General features: G+C 36.6%; 1 protein-coding gene across 1 annotated transcript in view; it reads left to right on the top strand.

Annotated features, from left to right (window-relative positions):
- CNTLN (centlein) overlaps positions 1–21,563 on the top strand; it is a 284,907-nt gene that overhangs the window by 5,239 nt on the left and 258,105 nt on the right. Inside the window, 1 exon segment of the mRNA XM_039240930.1 lies at positions 3,770–3,858. Coding sequence (XP_039096861.1) covers positions 3,770–3,858 — 89 coding nt within the window.

The following is a 21,563-nucleotide window of genomic DNA, read 5'->3' as shown; positions in this document are numbered from 1 at the left end:
ACTTGCTTTTTTTTCTAATCAAATATCACTTATACATTTGATTGTTTTTAGGTGACAAAGGGAACTTGAATACCTTTGCTTACCATAAATTAAAAAATATAATAACAAGTTTAGAAATTTGGAAAGTAGAAAAAAGAAAGGAGAATTTGTTGTTACTCTCTATTTGGTGTGGATTGAAGAGGAGATGTGAAACAACCATTAACTAACACAATGGGAAAATCAGAAAAGAGGGAAAAAAATGTATAAATTAAGATGTAAAGATTTTTTTTCATCAGATAGTTTTTGATTTTTTGCTATATCCCTTCAACTGTGCTAGAGATAAATCCTTTGTTATTAAGTCATACTTATTTAAGTGGAAATAACTAATTTTATAAATGTTGAAAACCTACTTTTTTACAGTTTTACTTTATATTAACCTTTATTGCTTAATATTTTAGTTAGAAAAGTTTAGGTGAAAATACATGTAATTCTTCCCTATTTGTTTTAAAGTGAGCTGTAAGATAAATTTATAGATAATATTGGTTTCAAGGGATTTTGTAATTTCCTTAACATACCTCTTCAAAAGAGGTATTAGGGGCTCCTGGATGGCTCAGTTGGTTAAGTGTCTGACTTGGGCTCAGATCACGATCTCACCGTTTGTGGGTTAGAGCCCTGTGTCAGGCTCTGTGCTGGCAACTTGGAGCCCGGAGCCTGCTTCAGATGCTCTGTCTCGCCTTTTTCTGCCCCTACCCCACTCGTGTTCTGCTTCTCTCTCAAAAATAAATATAAAAAACATTAAACAAAATAAAAAATAGAGATATTAGAGTATATTATGTTGCATAGGTTATTTTTTCTTACCTTCACTACCTTTCAGGCAGTTTAGGACATGTGATTTATATACTGACATTTCTTGTTTTTAACTCAAATCATTTCCTTCCCTCCTCCCTTCTCCCTCCCTTCCTTCCATCCTGCCTTCCATCCTGCCTTCCTTCCTCCCTTCCTTTAAGTTTATTTTCTTATTTTGAGGTGGGGGGAGGGCCAGAGAGAGACACAGAGAGAAAGAATTCCTCACAGGTCTGCGCTATCAGTGTGGGGCTCCATCTTACCAACCATGAGATCATGACCTGAGTTGAAATCAAGTTAACCAGCGGAGTTAATTAGGTGCCCCAATTTAAATCATTTTAATATCCAAATTCTAAATTCTTGATTCTAAAGGGATAAAGTAAAGCATGATATTTATAAGACTGTTTAGGTAAGGCAGTACTCTCTTGTATTCAGACTGTCAAAAGTTCTTTAAAAACAAGTAAGTAAATAAAGTAGATAAAAGATTTGAGCATTAAAAAATGAAAACAAAAATTTTATAAGAAAGCATAGGTAGATACTTTTTTTTAAAAAAATTTTAGAGTGCACGTGTGGATGTGCAAACAGGGAGAGGGACACAGAGAGAGAGAGAGAATCCCAAGCAGGCTCCATGCACAGCACAGACCCTCATGTGGGGCTTGATCCCATGACCCTGAGACCATGACCCAAGCCAAATTCAGGAGTCAGGTGCTCAACTAACTGAGCCACCCAGGCGGTCCATAGGTAGATATATTTCTAATGTCTGAGTAGAGAAGGCTGATTAGGAAAATTGGTACATGACATTGATAAGCCATAATGAAAAAGATAGATAAAGTTGAATAGATAAAACTAATAACTTACCCTTTTTAAAAATGCTTCATCATAAATATACAGCAACATACTAGGAGAAAAATTGTAACATATTTGGTAGACATAAATCTAATTTTAAGATTTCCAGCAATAGTTCATATTCTGCTGGCAGAACGTAGTCATATATCCCATAGGGAAGAGGGGCCTGACTTTTACTTTTTTTAATTGGGCAGCAAAAAGCCAAATGGTTTCTGTCACTAACAGGAGGGAGAGAATGGATGAAGGACACAGACACAAATGACACAGACACAAATGAAAATACCTGCCACACAAGTAAACCCAACCAATCAGCCAACCAAATAAAGTATTATAAAATGAAATGTGTTGTGAAAAAAATTAATCAGAGCAAAGGGTTATCAGAGACTTATGGTCTGGGTGGCTATAAATACAGTAGTCAAGGAAGATTTCTTCTGAGGTGATATTTAAGCAAAGATGTGAATGAATGAAGTGAGGAAATAATGTACGTGGAAATCTGACGGATGATACATGTGAAAAGGCCCTGGTACAAGCGGAGCAAGAAGACTAGTATAAGTAATGAATGAGAAGAGTGATAGATGAGGTTGAAGAGGTGTGTATGGGGCCAGATAATGTGGGGTCTTATAGCCTTGATACAGAGTTTGGATTATTTTCCTAATCTGATGGGAGTGCACTGGAGGGCTTTTGAGCTGCAGGGAGGCGAGGCCACCATCATGGAGAAGGCAAGAGAAGGGGTTGACCTGGACTAGGAGGGTGGTGGTGGAGGTGGTGGGAAGAGGTTAGAATGGGATATAATTTGTAGGTAATAGGATTTGCTGATAGTTTGGATAGGAAATGTGAGGAAAAGAGAGCAACCAGAATTGACTTGTAGGTATTAGGCCTCTGAAGAAATGACTAGATGGTGATGTCATTTTCTGAGATGCGTATGAGTGGGTTTGTGAAAGCGTCGGAAATCAGAAAGGTTATTTTGGATAAGTTAAATTTGAGATACCTATTAGGTATTCAAGTGGAATTACTGAGTAGGCAGTTAGAAATTGGAGTCTGTACCTAGGGGTAGACAAAGTGGCTAAGGCCGGAAAATGTGGAATTCCTCAGTGTAGAAGTGATAAATAAAACCATGGGACTGTGAGGTCCCCTAGAGCAATGGTTCTTATTTAACCCTGCATGCACAGAATCACCTGAGGAACTTTTAAAAAATACTGGTGCTCGAACCTTACCTGAAACCAATTAAATCAGAATCTCTAGGTCATCACTTTTTTTAAAAACTTCCCCCAAAGTGGTTCCTAACTCAGCAGTAGTTGATAACAACTGACATTGGCATTAAGGACTAAAACTGCTCATTTTCTATGGGATTTGGTTACATAGGGGACCTTAAAAAAGGAATTTTTTTTTTGTTAAATAGTTATTGTCAAGTTGGTTTTCATACAATACCCAGTGCTCATCCCAACAAGTGCCCTCCCCCATGCCCATGACCCCCCATCCCCTCTCCCCCACTCCCATCAGCCCTCAGTTTGTTCTCAGCAGTCAAGAGTCTCTCATGGTTTGCCTCCCTCCCTTTCCCCAGCTATTTTTCCCCTTCTCCCGCATGGTCCTCCATCAACTTCCTCCTAATCCACCTATATGTGCAAACATATGGTGTTTGTCCTTCTCTGCCTGACTTATTTTGCTCAGCATCACACCCTCTAGTTCCATCCTTGAATTTAACATCATAGTGGGGAATTTAACATCTGACTGGAGGAAGTAATAGAGTGAATGAGGTGAGGAAGTGGAGACTGTGTTCCTAGGCAACTCTTCCAAGGAATTTTGCTGAAAGATGGAGCTGTAAATGGAGAGCAATTCCTTTTAGAGCAAAATAACTAATATTTAGCATTCCAGCATTTATACCCTAAAGTGTGGGTGGTAGTAGTAGTCAAAGTGAATGTGGGTTACCAGTGTAAGAACTTTTTAAAATAAAGCTTTCCTGTTACACTTTTCAAGAGTCTGTTTTATAATTATAGAACTAGGGATCAAGAAACTGTTTTCATTTTAAAATTTAATGTAGTGTCTTATCTTCTCTGATAGAGCTACAAAGCAATGCATTAAAAATGTTTTTTGTTTCTTTAAGGCTGATAAAGAATTTGTATGGTCGTTGTGGAAACGTCTCCAGGTGACGAACCCAGATCTCACACAAGCAGTCAGTTTGGTTGTGGAAAGGTGAGCTCCCAAGTTATTTTTTCATGAGTATCTGGTTTGTTGAATTTGTTTTGCTTTATTATTAAAACTTGACATTAAGCCTCTAAAGAGATTTTATTTCCAAATGAATGTGAAGCATGATATTAATTATTATTGAACTTATTTTGAGGGCTGCCAGTTACTAAATATAAATAGGCATGTCTCCTGCTTATATTCTGATGTATTTGGGAGGTTTGCAGGTAAGAGATAAAAGTATGACCTAGACACTGTGTGTGTGTGTGTGTGTGTGTGTGTGTGTCTGTTTATATGTATGTTGAGCTACTATATATAGTGTAACTTTAAAAATTGGAGAAGTACCTGTTATTTGGCTTTTTACTCTGAAACCGCCTCTGTTGACAACTTTCTAGACATGATCCTCCCTAGACATGGCTCACTTTTCCTCGAAGGTAATTGCAGTGTATACCTGAAAGCCTGGGATGGCTTTGCTGGAATGTAAGTGTTCTGGAACAGGCTGAGGGATTTCACTTAGCACTCTGTATTACCCTGTAGGGAATTCCCATTGATTTAACTATATATCACTGGGCCTCTCCTTGATCATTGGAAATAGTGGAGTGATGCTGGGTACTCCTTACTAAGCATTTGATGTACAGTAGTCCCATGATGCTTAGCATAGCAATGAAAACAACTTGCTTTCCTATTAAACAGGTTTCAGTACATTTTCTAAGTGAGAAGCTAAGCATATGGATGCATGCCTTTTTGGAATCATGATTTTTTCTTTATTGGAATCATGATTATACAATTTGAGTATCATTTTTTGATAACTTGACCTTTGGTATGTCTGGCCCTGGGATCATTCCAGTATTATCTGGAATTTGACTTTCAAAAATCTGTGCTAGATACCTATATACAGTTTTACAATCCTCAGTTATTGTGAACTCTTAAAGTAGTATATTCACTTTCTCTTCATGTTATTTACATGTCTCATTCATCAACCCGTTTTTCCCTTTTGATGATCAGAATTAGGCCTTTTGTTGAAGTACCCTTGTTACTTCCTTGAGATGAAATGTGATCACTCTCAGTCGCATTCTGTTTTCTAGCCAAAAAAGCCTTCTAGAAGAAACATTCTTGGGATTTCAGTAGTCGTTTCTGTAATGTTTTCATTATCTTCCTCTCATTTTATTTGTATATTCCAAGTTTCTAATTTGTTATTTTTTTAAACTCGCTAAAACTGTCTTTAATTTTCACTTTCCTCTTGGTTGAAAGAGAAACAAATATTAAAATATTGTTGAGTTATCTTTCACATCTTTTTAGCTTTCTACTTTTCAATATACATAATACACATATAAAAGTATACATACACACTTTGTAAATAAATGCACATATATTTTGTGAGTATGTACTCAAAAGCCCTATGCTGATAAGATATATAATGGAAGATTTTGGAGATTATTACTTTACAGCCATGATTCTCAAAATTTTGGTGTGCATAAGCTATACCTAGTGAATTTTTTAAAATGCCCATCTCTGGGACTTTCCTCACTGAATCTCTAGGGATGAGGCCCAGAAGTCTTAAAAATTTTTTTTTTTATTTAATTACTTTGAGAGAGACAGAGACAGCATGAGCAGGGGAGAGGCAGAGAGATGGGGAGAGAGAGAGAAGCAGGCTCTGCACGGTCAGTAATAGACACCAACGCAGGGCTTGAATGTAAAACCGTGAGATCATGACCTGAGCTGAAACTTAGAGTTGGATGCTTAAACAACTGAGCCAGCCAGGTGCCCCTAGAAGTCCTTTAAAAACAGCTTTCCAGATAATTCTGATGTTGTAGTCCGTAGGTCATACTATGAGATACTTTGGAATTTGAGTTGACTTTTGAAACTGGAAACCTGTAAGAGGCATTTATAACTTTGTAAATATGTGAACATTCATTTCCTAGAGAACCAGATAGTATGTTTTGACCTGGGAAAAAGGAAGAATGTTATACCATTGAATCTTTATTTTTCAAAAACGAATATTCTCAATATCAAAGTCAAATACACTGTCTTTGTGTAGTCCATTAGTTACCCAACTAATGTTACCTTTAAGTCTGTCTAATGTCTGTGCCTTGATCTTCCTAGACAACATTTTTCCCTTCGGAATTTCTAATTGCCCTTCTTTTCTGCTTTGTCTTATCATGAAGAATGTCTGTATTTGTATAACAGCCTAAGACATTCTTTCTTGAGCCTGTTGGCTTATGGTATGAATTTGCACTAGTTGCTTTCTAAACCTACTCATAGCTATCGTCCTAGAATTTCTTTTCATTGTACTCTTGGACTAGTTCCACAGTTCCTGGCATCCCACATCTTTCTTTTTCTTCTTGTTGGGTTATATTTTCAAAATTGTTTCTCAGAAAGGAGGCACAAGTGCTCCACTTTCTGATTCCTTACATGCCTGAAAATGTCTTTCTTTTGTCCTTGTACTTGATTGATAGTTCAGCTGGACATGTAATTTTATGTCCACATAATTTCCTTCAGGTTTTTGAAAGTAGCTCTGTTACCTTCTTTTAGCATGTAGAGGTGCTACCAAGTGTATGTGTGATCCAGTGCAAGTATGATTCTTTTTTCTAGGTAGCTTGCTTAAATTAAACTTTTAAGGGGCTCCTGGGTGGCTCAGTCAGTTAAGCGTCCAATTTCAGCTCGGGTCATGATTTTACAGTTTGTGGGTTCGAGCCCCGCGTCGGGCTCTGTGCTGACAGCTCAGAGCCTGGAGCCTGCTTCAGATTCTGTGTCTCCCTCTCTCTCTGCCCTTCCCCCACTCATGCTCTCTTTCTCTCTGTCTCAATAATAACCATTAAAAAAATTTAAACTTCTAAGGTTGCCTCTTTACATATAACATTGTAAAATTTCACCATCATGTATTAATTTGGGTTTTTAAAAAATCCAACTTTCTCAGTCTTTGGTGGGCCCTTTCAGACTTAGGACTTAAGATTTTCTTTTGATTAAGGAAAGTAGTTTGTAGCCATTTGCTGTAGGCAAATGCTGCAAGTGAGTAAGAAACTCAGCTTTTTGATAAATGGTTCCTTTATTAGTCTTCTTGACTCCTGTGGGATTCTGTTACCTGTATTTTCTAATTGGGTACTTAGAACTTCTTTGGGTATCTTCGAAAAAAAGCAGCTTCCTCTCACTGTAGGCATCATTTAGGTTTTGATTTTGATTTTTCTTCTCTGGGTTTGTGAGCACATTGTCTGTCTTTCAAATGTTTCTCACAGTTATGGTCAATTTTGGCCCCTTTTCTTATTTTTCATGCTGATAGGTATTTATTCAAGGCAATGTGATCTGTGGAAGTCAATATCATCTTCAAGTTAATCATCTTTAAGAAGAAGTACAGTATCATTTTTACTGGTTACAATGTATTCTATTATTTTGATACAACATATTTATATTTAACTGGTATCTTGTTTTGGTACATTAAGGTTATTGTATTTTTAGAAAGTTGTATGATCATGCTGTGATGAATGGCCTTCTGGATAAATCTTTGCCTGTCTTGTTAGTTTCAGGTAGTGCTGTTATTGTCAGAGTGGATGCAGGCTGGGATTGCTAACCATACTGAAATAAATAGGTTAATCCTGCTTGATTAAAGAATTATATTGCTCCAAATGTCAATCCCCTTTTGGAAAAATGCCTATATGTAATCCTTTTCTTTCTTTCTTTCTTTCTTTCTTTCTTTCTTTCTTTCTTTCTTTCTTTCTTTCTTTCTTTCTTAACTTTTTGACACTTTATTATAATTTCCTGGTAAGTTTTTTGGTAGGATGTCTGGGTATAGGGATACCCTGGAGATGTTGTGGGTTTGGTTCCAGACCATTACAATAAAATGATTATTGCAATAAAGCATGTCAAAGAAGTTTTTGGTTTTCCAGTGTTTATAAAAGTTATGTTTACACTATAGTATGCAACAGCATTGTGTCTAAAAAATAATGTACATACCTTAATTTAAAATACTTTGTTGGTTCAAAAAGACCACTTTATTCCTAAAAAATGCCAACTATCATCTGAGCTTTCATTGAGTTGTAATCTTTTTGCTCATGTAAGGTCTTGCTTTGGTGTTGTGGCTGTTGACTGATCAGAGTGGTAGTTGCTGAATGAAGGTTGGGTGGCCATTTCTTAAAATAAGACAACAATAAAGTTTGCCACATCAGTTGACTCTTTCTTTCTAAAAGATTTCTCTGTAGCATGCAATGCTGTTTGATATCATTTTACGCACAGAATTTCTTTCAGAATTGGAGTCAATCCTTTCAATCCCTGCTGCTGCTTTGTAAACTAAGTTGACGAAAGACTCTAAATCCTTTGTTGACATTTCAACAGTCTTATGGCATCTTCACCAGGAACCACTTAAGAAAGTACTTTCTTTGTTCATCCATTAGAAGCAACTTCTTATCTGTTAAAGTGTTATTATGTGATTACAGCAGTTCAATCATATCTTCAGACTCCACTTCTAATTCTAGTTCTGTTACTGTTTCTACCACACCTGCAATTATTTCCCCCACAAAAGTCTTGAATCCCTCAAAATCATCCATAAGGGTTGGAATCAGCTTCCTCCAGACTTCTGGTAATGTTGATATTCTGACCTCTTTCCATGAATCTTGACTGCTCTTAATGGCACGTAGAATGGTGAATCCTTTCCAGAAGCTTTTCAATTGATTTTGTCCAGATCCATCAGAAGAACCATGTTCAGTGACAGCTGAAAGTCGAAATGACTCCTTGACGAGCGGGCTGCAGAATGAATGTTGTGTTGGCAGGCATGAAAACATTGTATGTCTGCATTGGAGCTCTTGGGTAGCCAGGTGGAGTTGTCAATGAGCTGAACTATTTTGAATTTTTTTAAATGTTTTATTTCTTTTTAAAAAAAATTTTTTTTTTAATGTTTTATTTATTTCTAGGAGAGAGATTGATAGCGTGAGCAGGGGAGGGTCAGAGAGAGAGGGAGACACAGAATCCGAAACAGGCTCCAGGCTCTGAGCTGGCTGTCAGCATAGAGCCTGACGCGGGGCTTGAACCCACGAACCGTGCGATCATGACCTAAGTGAAAGTCAGACACTTAACCGACTAAGCCACCCAGGCACCCTGTTTTATTTATTTCTGAGAGAGAGAGAGAGAGAGAGAGCGAGCGAGAGAGAGAGAGACAGCATGAACAGGGGAGGGTCAGAGAGAGAGGGAGATATAGAATCTGAAACAGGTTCCAGGCTCTGAGCTAGCTGTTAGCGCAGAGCCTGACATGGGGCTTGAACCCCCAACCAGGAGATCATGACCTGAGCCAAAGTCGGGCACTTAACTGACTGAGCCACCCAGGTGCCCCATGAGCTGTACTATTTTGAAAGGAATCTTTTTCTGAGCAGTTCTAAAAAGTGGGCTTAAGATATTTAGTAAACCGTGTTGTAAATAGACGTACTGTCATCCAGACTTTGTTCTTCCATTTATAGAGCATAGACAAATAGATTTAGTGTAATTATCAATGGCCCTTGCGTTTTCAAAATGGTAAATGAGCATTGGCTTCAACTTAAAGTCACCAGATGGATTAGCCCCTGACAAGAGATTCAGCCTGTTCTTTGAAGTTTTGAATCCAGGCATTGACTTCTCTTTGGGTATGAAAGTCCTAGATGGTGTCATATTCTGATAAAAGGCTGTTCTATCTGTGTTGAAGATCTTTATCTGTACTGAAGATGTGTTATTTAATGTAGCTACCTTTTTTAAATCTCTTAGCTCAGTCTTCTGGATAACTTGATGCAGCTTGTACATCACCTTGTACTTTTGGGTCATGGAGATGGTTTCTTCCCTTCAACCTCTTGAACCAACCTCTGCTAGCTTCATATTTTTCTTTGGCAGCCTCTTCACCTCTCTCAGCCTTCACAGAATTGAAGAGAGTTGGGACCTTCCTCTGGATTAGGCTCTGGCATGAGGGAATGTTGTAGCTGGCTTGATCTTCTCTCCAGACCACTAAAACTTTCTCCATATCAGCAGCAAGGCTGTTTAGCTTTCTTATCATTCATGTGTTCACTGGAGTAGAAATTTTAATTCCCTTCAAGAACTTTTCCTTTGCATTTACAACTTAGCTAACTTTTGGTGCCTAGCTTTTGGTCTGTTTCAGCTTTCAACTTGTTTTTTTCACTAAGCTTAATTATTTCTAGCTTTTGATTTTAAGTGAAAGATGCACAACTCTTCCTTTCACTTGGACACTAGAGGCCTCTGTAGGGTTATTAATTGGCCTAATTTCAATATTGCTGTGTCTCAGGAAGTAAGAAGGCCTGAGGAGAGGGAAAGAGATCAGGGAATGGCTGGTCAGGGGAGCAGTCAGAGCACACACAACAGTTATCAATTAAGTTTGCTATCTTATATGCATGTGGTCTGTGATGCACCAAAACAATTACAATAGTTTGAAATGTTGCAAGAATTACCAAAATGTGACACAGAGATGTGAAGTAAGCAAATGCTGTTGGAAAAATGCTGCCAATAAACTTGCTTGGCATAGGATTGTTACAAACCTTCCATTTGTGAAAAACTCAATATCTGCAGAGCACAGTATAGCAAAGCACAGTAAAATGAGGTATGCTTGTCCACATATTTGTGTGTATATGTTTTATTTTATTATGAAATGTTTGAATTATATGCAGAGGTAGAGGTAATATATTAATGAACGGCCATGTTTACTCACCACCCAGGTTGAGGATTATCATCACATGGTCAATGTTATTTTATCAGTAAACTTCTACTTCCTTCTGCTTTTTTGCTGCCTCTACCACTAATGGATTACTTTGAAGCAACCCCCATACATCATATTATTTTATCCACAATTACATAAGTGTTCATGGTAGTTCTTGTTACTCATAGCAGTTATGTTAAATAAAGTCATTTCAAACATTTAATTAGTCAACACTGGACTACTGCTTCTGGGGAAATAAAGGTTTAGGTTCCTGTGAACCTTTGGTCACAACTTTTTGTCAACTGGTCAACATATAACATTGTTTTATGTATGTTTCACTTTAAAGACATCTCATTTAATATGTATTGTTTTGTTCCCACTGAACTCATGATAGCCTGTAACTCATGCCTGAATAAAGATTCTCTAATACATTCTTTACTTCATAGGACACATCACAGTTTTCTTGCATTTAGGACACTAAACACTGTGCTTGGTGATCATTTTTAACAGTGAAATCATCAACAAAAAGTACAAAACTGTGAAAAATTTGGCACTTGTTTATGGTATGAGAACTGAAACAGAATGGCCCCTTGTTTAACCTCAGCTGGGAACATGCGGTTTGGGTGACTTACATTTTTTGCTGCCTTGGGCATGCCTGCAAATGACTGAGAAATGCCATGAGTATTGGCTGTAAGCTTACAAATGAATTTTAACAAATAGGCCAACTCACAAATTCTGAGTCCTTCAGTGAGAAATTAACTTTCTGTAAAAGATAAGGGCTCTTTTTAATATAACCATGGAATCTCTATCCTAGTTAGAATTCTGTAGTTGTTCCCTAATACAATCAAATATCCAGTCAGTTTTCAGATTTCTGAAATAGTCTCATACTTCTTTAAAGAGTTGGTTTGATCCTGGAATGCCTGGGTGGCTCTGTTGGTTGAGCGTCCAACTCTTGATTTTGGCTAGGGTTGTGATGTCATTGTTCATTAGATTGAACCCTGCATTGGGCTCTGTGCTGACAGTGTGGAGCCTGCTTGGGATTCTCTCTTCTTCTTTCCCTGCCTTTCCCAACCTCAAGATAAATAAATAAACTTAAGAAAAATAAAAATATATTGAATAAGTGATCTGTTTTGTGAAAAAAAATAAAAATAGAAAAGTTTGTTCCTATGGGGATCCAAACATAGCCTACCGACTGGTTATATAGACTTCATATCCTTCTCTTCTGTCTTTTTCTTAATAGCACTAAAAGAAAGAAATAAGTTGTTTCATTTGGGCTTTTCTGATTGTAATATACTGTACCCTATAGATACCGTAGACTTGTAGTTACACGTAGAGTCTTATTCAGATTCAGGCCTGATTTTCTTAGGTATTTTTATATAATTATTATTACATCACATCAGAAGGCACGTAGTATCTTTTTTTTTTTTTTTAATGTTTTATTTATTTCTAGGAGAGAGAGAGAGACAGCATGAGCAGGGGAGGGTCAGAGAGAGAGGGAGTCACAGACTGAAACAGGCTCCAGGCTCTGAGCTGGCAGTCAGCACAGAGCCCGACGCGGGGCTCGAACCCACGAACCGCGAGATCATGACCTAAGCGAAAGTCAGACGCTTAACTGACTAAGCCACCCAGGCGCCCCAAGCACGTAGTATCTTATCCAGATCCTTTTGTGATAACTTTGATCAATGGATTATGTCTCTTTAGTCTAGAACAGCCTGTACTCTTTCTGTTTAATGACATCATTTTGTTAAATGAACATGGTTATTAGTTGTCTTTTAGAAGGTCTTGTAGTCTGGATTCACTTGATTGCTTCTTTGTGTTGTCATTTGAGCTAAATCCAAAGCTTGATTATATTCAGGATCGACTTTCTTGGCACAAATATTTTTATGTACTTAATAGCATATCCAATGAAAGTTCATATTTGATTGTGCCACTTTGAGTAAAGATAATGTAAGTCAATGCATTAAGGTAATGACAATCTGACCCCTCCATTATAAAGTTGTATTTTTACCTTAGGGTCAATAGGTAATCTAGAAAGTAAATGTAATAAGGTATTGGTTCCCTACAAGTATACACTTATCCATCAACATTTCACCTAATTTTAGGGTACATTGATAATCTGAATTTATTATTTCATTAAGGGTTAAAATTGTGATTTTACAGTTCTGTTCTTCTCTATTTATTAATGTTTATTTATTCTTGAGAGAGAGAGAGACAGAGTGTGAGAAGGAGAGGGGCAGAGAGAGAGAAGGAGACACAGAATCTGAAACAGGCTTCAGACTCTGAGCTGTTAGTACAGAGCCTGACGTGGGGCTCCAGCCCACAAACTGCGAGATTATGACCCGAGCTGAAGTTGGACGCTTAACTGACTGAGCCATCCAGGCGCCCCAGTTGTTCTGTATTTATTAACTGGAATTCTTTAACTCTTTTGTAACTTTTTAATACATAATTTTGATTAGGTAGTAAGGGCATATGATTATATTTTCAACATTAAATTTTAAGTTTATTTAAAGAGATATAGAGGGAAAGTGTGCAAGTAGGGGAGAGACAGAGAGAGAGGGAGAGGAAGGATCCTAAGCAGGCTCCATGCTGTCAGCACAGAGTCCGATGTAGAGCTGAAACTCACAAACCATGAGATCATGAGCTGAACTGAAACCAAAAGTCTGACACTTAACCAACTGAGCCACCCAGGTGCCTCAACATTTTAAAAGTGTTAAAGAATGTACAATGAGGAGTCTCCCTCTCACCCCTGTCTCCAGCTGTTCCATTCCGTTCCTTATAGACAAATAATGGTAAGAGTGCATTTATGCCTTTGATCCATTTTAAATTTTATAAATGGTGTGACTTAAGGATCCAGCTTAATTCTTTTGCATGTGGATATCCATTTGCACCTGTTGAAAGGACTGTTTTCCCCCCATTGGATGGTCTTTGCATTTGTTAAAAGATAGGGTGACTATAGATGCATGAACTTATTTCTGAATTCTCAGTGCTATTCCATTGATCTATACGTCTGTTCTTGTCCCAGTGTTATACTGTCCTGATCGTTGTTTTGTAGTAAGTTTGAAATCAGTAAAGTGGAGTCCTGCTACTTTGTTCTTTGTTTTCAAGATTGTCTTGGCTTTCCTGGGTTCCTTGTAAATCCAAATGAATTTTAGTAGCAGTTTAGCAATTTCTACAAAGAAGTGATCTAGGATTCTGATAGGGGATTGTATTGAATCTGTAAATCAGTTTGGGGGGTATTGCCATCCTAACAATGTTAGGTTTTCTATGTCTTGAACATGGGACATTTTCCCAATTATTTAGATCTTTTCAAATTTCTTTCAACACGAGGAACCTGAGAAAAAGAGAGATAAACTGATCCAGGAACACGAAAGGAGAGTTCAAGAGCTCAGCAATACAATCAAATGGAACAATATCCCTATCATAGGAATTCCAGAAGAGGAGGAGAGAGGGAAAGGTGCTGAAGGAGTCCTTGAACAAATTATAGCAGAGAACTTCCCCAATATGGGGAAGGAAATACACATTGAAATCCAAGAGGCACAGAGAACTCCCCTCAGATGTAACTTGAATCGATCTTTAGCACGACATATCATAGTGAAACTGGGAAAATATAAGGACAAAGAGAGAATTTTGAAAGCAGCAAGGGAGAAAAGGGCCCTAACATGCAAAGGGAAGCCTATCAGAGTGGTGACAGACCTATCTACTGAAACTTGGCAGGTCAGAAAGGAATGGCAGGAGATCTTCAATGTGATGAATGGAAAAAATATGCAGCCAAGAATCCCCTATCTAGCAAGCCTGTCATTCAGAATAGGAGAGATAAAAGTCTTTCCAAATAAACAAAAATTGAAAGAATTTGTCACCACTAAACCAGCCCTAAAGAAATCCTGAGGGGTTCTCTCTGAGGAAATGTTGCAAGGAACACAAGATACAAGAGACACTACCACAAGCATGAATCCCAGAAAGGACACGATGACTCTAAACCCATATATTTCAGTAATAACACTGAATGCAAATGGAGTTGAATGCTCCAATCAAAAGACATAGGGTAGCAGAATGGATTAAAAAAACCCACAAAATCCATCTATTTGCTGTCTACAAGAAACTCATTTTAGACTGGAAGACACCTTCAGATTGAAAGTAAGGGGATGGAGAAATATATATCATGCTACTGGAAGTCAAAAGAAAGCTGGAGTAGCTGTAGTTATATCAGACAAGTTGGACTTTAAATTAAAGGCAGTAACAAGGGATGAAGAAGGGCATTATATAATAATTACAGGGTCTATCCATCAGGAAGAACTAACAGTTATAAATCTATGCACCGAATATGGGAGCACCTAAATATTTAAAACACTCACAAAGAGAAACAATCTTATGGATAAGAATGTGCTAATAGCAGGGAACTTTAATACTCCACTTACAGCAATGGATAGATCAACTAGACAGAAAATCACTAAAGACACAATGGACTTGAATTACTCATTGGACCAGATGGATATGACAGATATATTTAGAACTCCACATCCTGAGACCATGGAATTCACTTTTTTTTCAAGTGCGCGTGGCACATTTTTCAAGATAGATCACATACTGTGACATAAAGCAGCCCTCAATAAATATAAAAGAATTGAGATCATACCATGCACACTTTCAGATCACAATGCTATGAAACTCAAAATCAATCACAGGAAGAAGTCTGGAAAACCTCCAAAAACATGGAGGTTAAAGAACACCCTACTAAAGAATGAATGGGCCAATCAGGCAGTTAGAGAAGAAATTTAAAAATACGTGGAAACAAATGAAAATACAACAATCCAAAATCTATGGGATGCGGCTAAGGCAGTCCTAAGAGGAAAGTACATTGCACTCCAGGCCTATTTCAAGAAATTAGAAAAAGCACAAGTACAAAATCTAACAGCACACCTAAAGGAACTAGAGGGTGAGCCACAAGAGCACCCCAAAACCAGTAGGAGAAGAGAAATAATAAAAATCANAAAAAAAGAAACAAAAAAAAAAAAAAAAAAACCCAAAAAAAAACAACAGTTGAACAGATAAATGAAACCAAGAATTGGTTTTTTGAAAAAATAAACAAAATTGATGAACCTCTAGCCAGGCTTCTCAAAAAGAAACAAGAGAGCACCCAAATAGACAAAATCATGAATGAAAATGGACTTATTACAACCAACCCCTCAGAAATACAAGCAATTATCAAAGAATACTATGAAAAATTATATGCCAACAAACTAGACAACTTAGAAGAAATGGACAAATTCCTAAACACATACTCAATACCAAATTCACACGGGAAGAGACAGAAAATCTGTACAGACTCATAACTAGTGAAGAAATCGAATCAGTTATCAAAAATCTCCCAACAAATAAGAGCCCTGGGCCAGATGGTTTCCCTGGGGAATTCTACCAGACATTTAAAACAGAATTAATACCCATTCTCAAGCTATTCCAAAAATTAGAAATCAAAGGAAAATTTCTGGACTCATTTTATGAAGCCAGCATCACTTTGATTCCCAAGCCAGACAGAGACACAGCAAAAAAAGAGAACTACAGGCCCATATCCTTGATGAACACAGATGCAAAAATCCTCAAAAAGATACTTGCAAATTGAATTCAAAATCACTTAAAAAGAATTATCCACCATGATCAAGTGGGATTCATTCATGCGTTACAGGGCTGGTTCAATGTTTGCAAATCAATCAATGTATTACTTCACATTAACAAAAGATAGAAACCATATGATCCTGTCGATAGATGCAGAAAAGGCATTTGACAAGATAGGCATCCCTTCATAATAAAGACTCTAGAGAAAGTCGGGAAAGAAGGAACCTACTTAAACATCATAAAAGCCATCTAAGAGAAGCCTTCAGCTAACATCATCCTCAACGGGGAAAAACTGAGAGCTTTCCCCCTGAGATCAGGAACACGACTGGGATGTCCACTCTCACCACTGCTGTTTAACATAGTGCTGGAAGTCCTAGCATCAGCCATCAGACAACAAAAGGAAATAAAAGGCATCAGAATTGGTAAAGAAGAAGTCAGACTTTCACTTTTTGCAGTTGACATGATACTCTACATAGAAAGCCTGACAGATGTCACCAGAAGCCTACTAGAACTGATCCATGAATTCAGAAGTGTTGCAGGATACAAAATCAACGTACAGAAATCGATTGCATTTTTTTACACCAATAATGAAGCAACAGAAAGAGAAATCAAGAAACTTATCCCATTCACAACTGCACAAAAAAAACCGTAAAATACCTAGGAATAAACCGAACCAAAGATATAGGAGATCTGTATGATGAAAATTCTAGAAAACTTATGAAGGAAATTGAAGAAGATGCAAAGAAATGGAAGAACATTCCATGCTCATGGGTCAGAAGAATAAATATAGTTAAAATGTCATTACTACCCAAAGCAATCTACACACTCAATGCAATACCAATCAAAATTGCACCAGTATTCTTCTCAAAACTAGAACAAGCTATCCTAAAATTTGTATGAAAGCACAAAAGACCCTGAATAGTAAAAGTAATATTGAAGAAGAAAACCAAAATGGGAGGCATCACCATCCACTTTAGCCTCTACTATAAAGCTGTAATCATCAAGACAGTGTGGTATTGGTCCCAAAACAGACACATAGATCAATGGAATAGAATAGAGAACTCAGAATTGGACCCACAAATGTATGGCCAACTAATCTTTGACAAAGCAGAAAAGAGTATCCAATGGAAAAAAGACAGCCTCTTTAACAGATGGTTCTGGGAGAACTGGACAGCAACATGCAGAAGAATGAACCTAGATCATTTTCTCACACCATACACCAAGATAAAATCAAAATGGATAAAATCAAAATAAAATCAAAATAGTCTATAGTTTAGTTTTTTTGTGATATCTTCATGTTTTGTACCAGGGTAATACAGGCCTTATAAAATGAGTTGGGATGTGTTTCCTTTTATTCTTTTTTTTTTTAAGTTGTTGTTGAAGTTCTGTGTTAGTTGTTCTTTAAATCTTTAAATGTTTGATACAGTTCACCAGTAAACTGATCCACCCCTGGGCTTTGTGGTTAATATTTTTTATTGCTAATTGAATAGGTGAGTTTAGTTTTTCTACTTTTTTCTTGAGTCACTTTTGGAAATTTGTGTCTTTTTAGGAATTTGTCTATTTTTTTCTAGGTTATCTAATTTGCTGGCATTCAGTTTTTCATAGTATCCTTTAGAATCCTTTTTGTTTTTATTAGGTTGGTAGTAATATACTCTTTCTTATTTCTGATTCTGATAATTTGAGACTTCTCTCTTTATTGTGATCAATATAGGCAAAGACTTGTCAGTTTTATTGTTCGGTCTTTTTTAAAAAAACAACTCTTGTTTCATTAATTTTCTTCTATTCTCTATTTCATTAGTATCTTCTCTAATTTTTATTATTCCCCCTTTTTGCTTGCTTTAGATTTAGTTAGCTCCTATTTTTTCACTGTTTAATAGTGGAACATTAGGTTATTACTTCAAACCTTCCTTCTTCCTTAATATAGATATTTAGAACCATAAATTTTCCTCTACGCACTGCTTTAGCTATATTGTAACGTTTCGAGATTTTCGTTTTTAGTCATCTCAGAGTATTTTCTCATTTCTCTTTTGATTTCCTCTTTGACCCATTGTTTATTTAAGAGTGTGTCAATTTCCTCATACTTGTGAGTTTCCCAGTCCTTTCCCTTTTGATTTCCATAAATTGTTGTCTTTTTTATTGAATATTTGTAGATTTTGTTGAAAAGATATTTCATTTGCTATTTGTTATTAGGTCCATTGTAGAAGTTGTCAGTGATTGTTTTAAAATAATGTTCACCAGTTTCACTGTGTAATGAGTCAGTAGAGCTCCTCCTCATCGTCATGACAGATATCAGTCCTTCTGTGTTGTTATAACCTGCTAGATTTTGGGGGGATTTGTTAAATAACAATAGACATACACTATCAAAACTATCATAACTATCAAAACATATATATAACTGTAATTGTGATAGGTGTTACCAAATTGTGCCAATTTATATTGATACTGGCAATGTAAGAAGATGCCTATTTTCCCCACATCCTGGTTATCACATTGTTTTCAAACTCTTGGATTTTTCGTTATCTGAAAGGTATAAAATGATACCCTGAAGTATTTTTAACTTGCATTTTTCTTACTATGTATGAATGAAGTCTCAGAGCCATTTTATATCTTTTTATGTGGATTTTTTCTTTTATATATCTTTCTATAACTATTTCATATGGCATTTCTAATTCATGTCTATAATGCTCTTCAGTATAATATTTATAGAATTTAATGACTTATCCTGTGAGGTTTTTTTTTTTTTAACTACTTAACTATTTTACTACCACAAGCATGCCATTTTCTTCCTTTCCTCTAAATTTCACATCTTGAAGGTAATCAAGATACTGTTTGGTCTCTTTCTGAACAGATAATCAATTCCAAGTTCAGTCACTTTCTCTTTTTCTGTGTCACTCAGATCCAGTAATTCCTCTTTTCCTTAATTTCCAATCCCTCTGTCTAGGCTCTTAGTATCTCGGCTCTGAACATCTTATTGATTTCTTTTTCAAACATCAGTTCTGTTTTATATCATTACTTTGAAACAAAGCAATATATAAGGCACCCAAAAAACCAGTGTATAGAATTTAAGTTAAGGTAACTAATGAAAATTCTAGGACCTTTTTATTTTTTTTTTATTTTTTATTTTTTTAATTTATTTCTAGGAGAGAGAGAGAGAGAGACAGCGTGAGCAGGGGAGGGTCAGAGAGAGAGGGAGTCACAGACTGAAGCAGGCTCCAGGCTCTGAGCTGGCAGTCAGCACAGAGCCCGACGACGCAGGGCTCGAACCCACAAACCGTGAGATCATGACCTAAGCGAAAGTCGGACGCTTAACCGACTAAGCCACCCAGGCGCCCCTAGGACCTTTTTATTTTTTATTTTTTTAAATGTTTTATTTATTTCTAGGAGAGAGAGAGACAGCGCGAGCAGGGGAGGGTCAGAGAGAGAGGGAGACACAGAATCCGAAACAGGCTCCAGGCTCTGAGCTGGCAGTCAGCACAGAGTCCGACGCGGGGCTCGAACCCACGAACCGCGAGATCATGACCTAAGCGAAAGTCGGATGCTTAACCGACTAAGCCACCCAGGCGCCCCCCCCAGGACCTTTTTAAAGCATGTGTGTGTTTAAGATTTATCTCCCAAGTTATTTTTACACTCAGTGACAGGCTCAAACACACAACTCTGAGATCAGGAGTTAACGTGCTCTACTGACTGAGCCAGCCAGGTGCTCTTAGGACGTTTTGAATGTTTCTAGTGGAACCTTATTATCTTTAGGTCTGGATGTCTAGAGGATACCGAATGTTGCAAGGAAACCAGACCTTGAGATTCAGAAATGTATAGCCATCACTAAAGCAGATTATTTCCACTACATTTACTCATTCAAAAAAATACCAATTCCGAGTCATCTGAGTGTCCAACACTGTGAAAAAAGATAGAGAAAGGTAGCTCCGTCTTAGCTATTCAAGAGTACTGTCTGGGCAGAAAAATGTTTGTACAGATAATTTATAATAGAGTTTGCTGAGTACTATGATGAGTGTAGTCATATTAATACAGTTCTTTCCTTGATCTCTGGAAAAAGATGTAAAAACAGTTTGCACTAATTCTAAGTAGAAGTGTGTTATTGAAAATAAAATTTTGATTTCCCTAATGGAATAATATCAAATAGAAAACATTTGTATACATTATATTTTCCTTATGATTTTGTAGAAAATATTATTTTATATGACTTGTAGATATTTGAGTTCACCTTTCATTTTATGACTTTATTATAAACTACGGCCAAAAGCACATTTTGGATATATCACTTGTTTATTAGCCTTACATATCCAGTTGCCTTGCTATTATTTATATATTTTCACTTTAGTATATTATTAGTGTCATAAGATTCTACCACTGTATTTTATCTTTGAATGCACAGGATAACATTACTTTAGTAGGTGGGATGATAAAGGCTTAAGAAACAGTAGTGTGGAGTTTCGTAGCATATCAGTACATAAGGAACTATAGGAACTTGAATTGCTCAACTTTCCTTTGAGTAACTAAAAATGTGTTATAACCAAAGTCCATTACCTTTGCCTTAGACACAAACTTACCTTGACTTTTTAAATTTTATAATACATTATTTTGTCTAGAACATTATTTTGAAGTTGGAATAGAACAATAGAAACTGCTATTATTTTGCTTACTAAAATTATGTAAATAATTTTATGAACTCACTTAACAGTATACACAGTCTTGCACTTTGTGCAGCTCTGCCTTAAGGTACTGTAGTTTGTAATTCACCTACATTGACAAAGAATCCCAGGAATTGACATGCTGCATTTCTTTGCAGCTACTTATTTATTTAGATTTGTCCAGAACTTGTTAATCTGTTTCTTCCATTACATCTGTTTATTGCACTTGCTGCTAGTTCTAATTTCTTTTTCCATACTTTCTGTTTTTTCTTTTCTGTTCCTTTGCATTTATTTAAATCTTTTAGGAAGGTGATCTGCAGATCTAAGTGTGGTCTGCAGACTTGTGTTGGTAGCAAATTATAAAGAGCAATTGCCAGACTGTAAATTAAAACTTATACTTTCTTTGTTGAAAAAGTCTTGTTACTTATCTTGCCTTATTTCATGGCAAACCAGTAATAACCAGTTCACTATTACGCATTTTGAGTAGTATTGCCTTAATGTTCTACATTATGATATGTACCACCTTCACCAGAGGTACTCTAAGCTGTGGAAGTAGAACAGAGTAAAAGATGAAGAGAACCAGAATAGTCGTCTTGAAGGAGCCACCAACAGTTCTTGAAGCCATCATTAAGCATACATGTGAAGAGGAAAATGCATTATAAAAGTACTGTTAAGTTTAAAGTTTTAGATATAAGAAAATAATGAAACTAGAAATATGCATTCCGGCTTCTTTTGCTTTAGTGATGAAGCAGGAATTATGGGTGGATTTAAAGTTTGTTTAATGTTTATTTATTTTTGAA

This window comes from Hyaena hyaena, unplaced genomic scaffold (genome assembly GCF_003009895.1).
Source record: "Hyaena hyaena isolate Hyena2069 unplaced genomic scaffold, ASM300989v1 scaffold_185, whole genome shotgun sequence".
NCBI classification, from domain to species: Eukaryota; Metazoa; Chordata; class Mammalia; order Carnivora; family Hyaenidae; genus Hyaena; species Hyaena hyaena.
The sequence above is the reverse complement of the archived record's forward strand: the minus strand, read 5'-3'. Positions and strand labels throughout refer to the sequence as shown.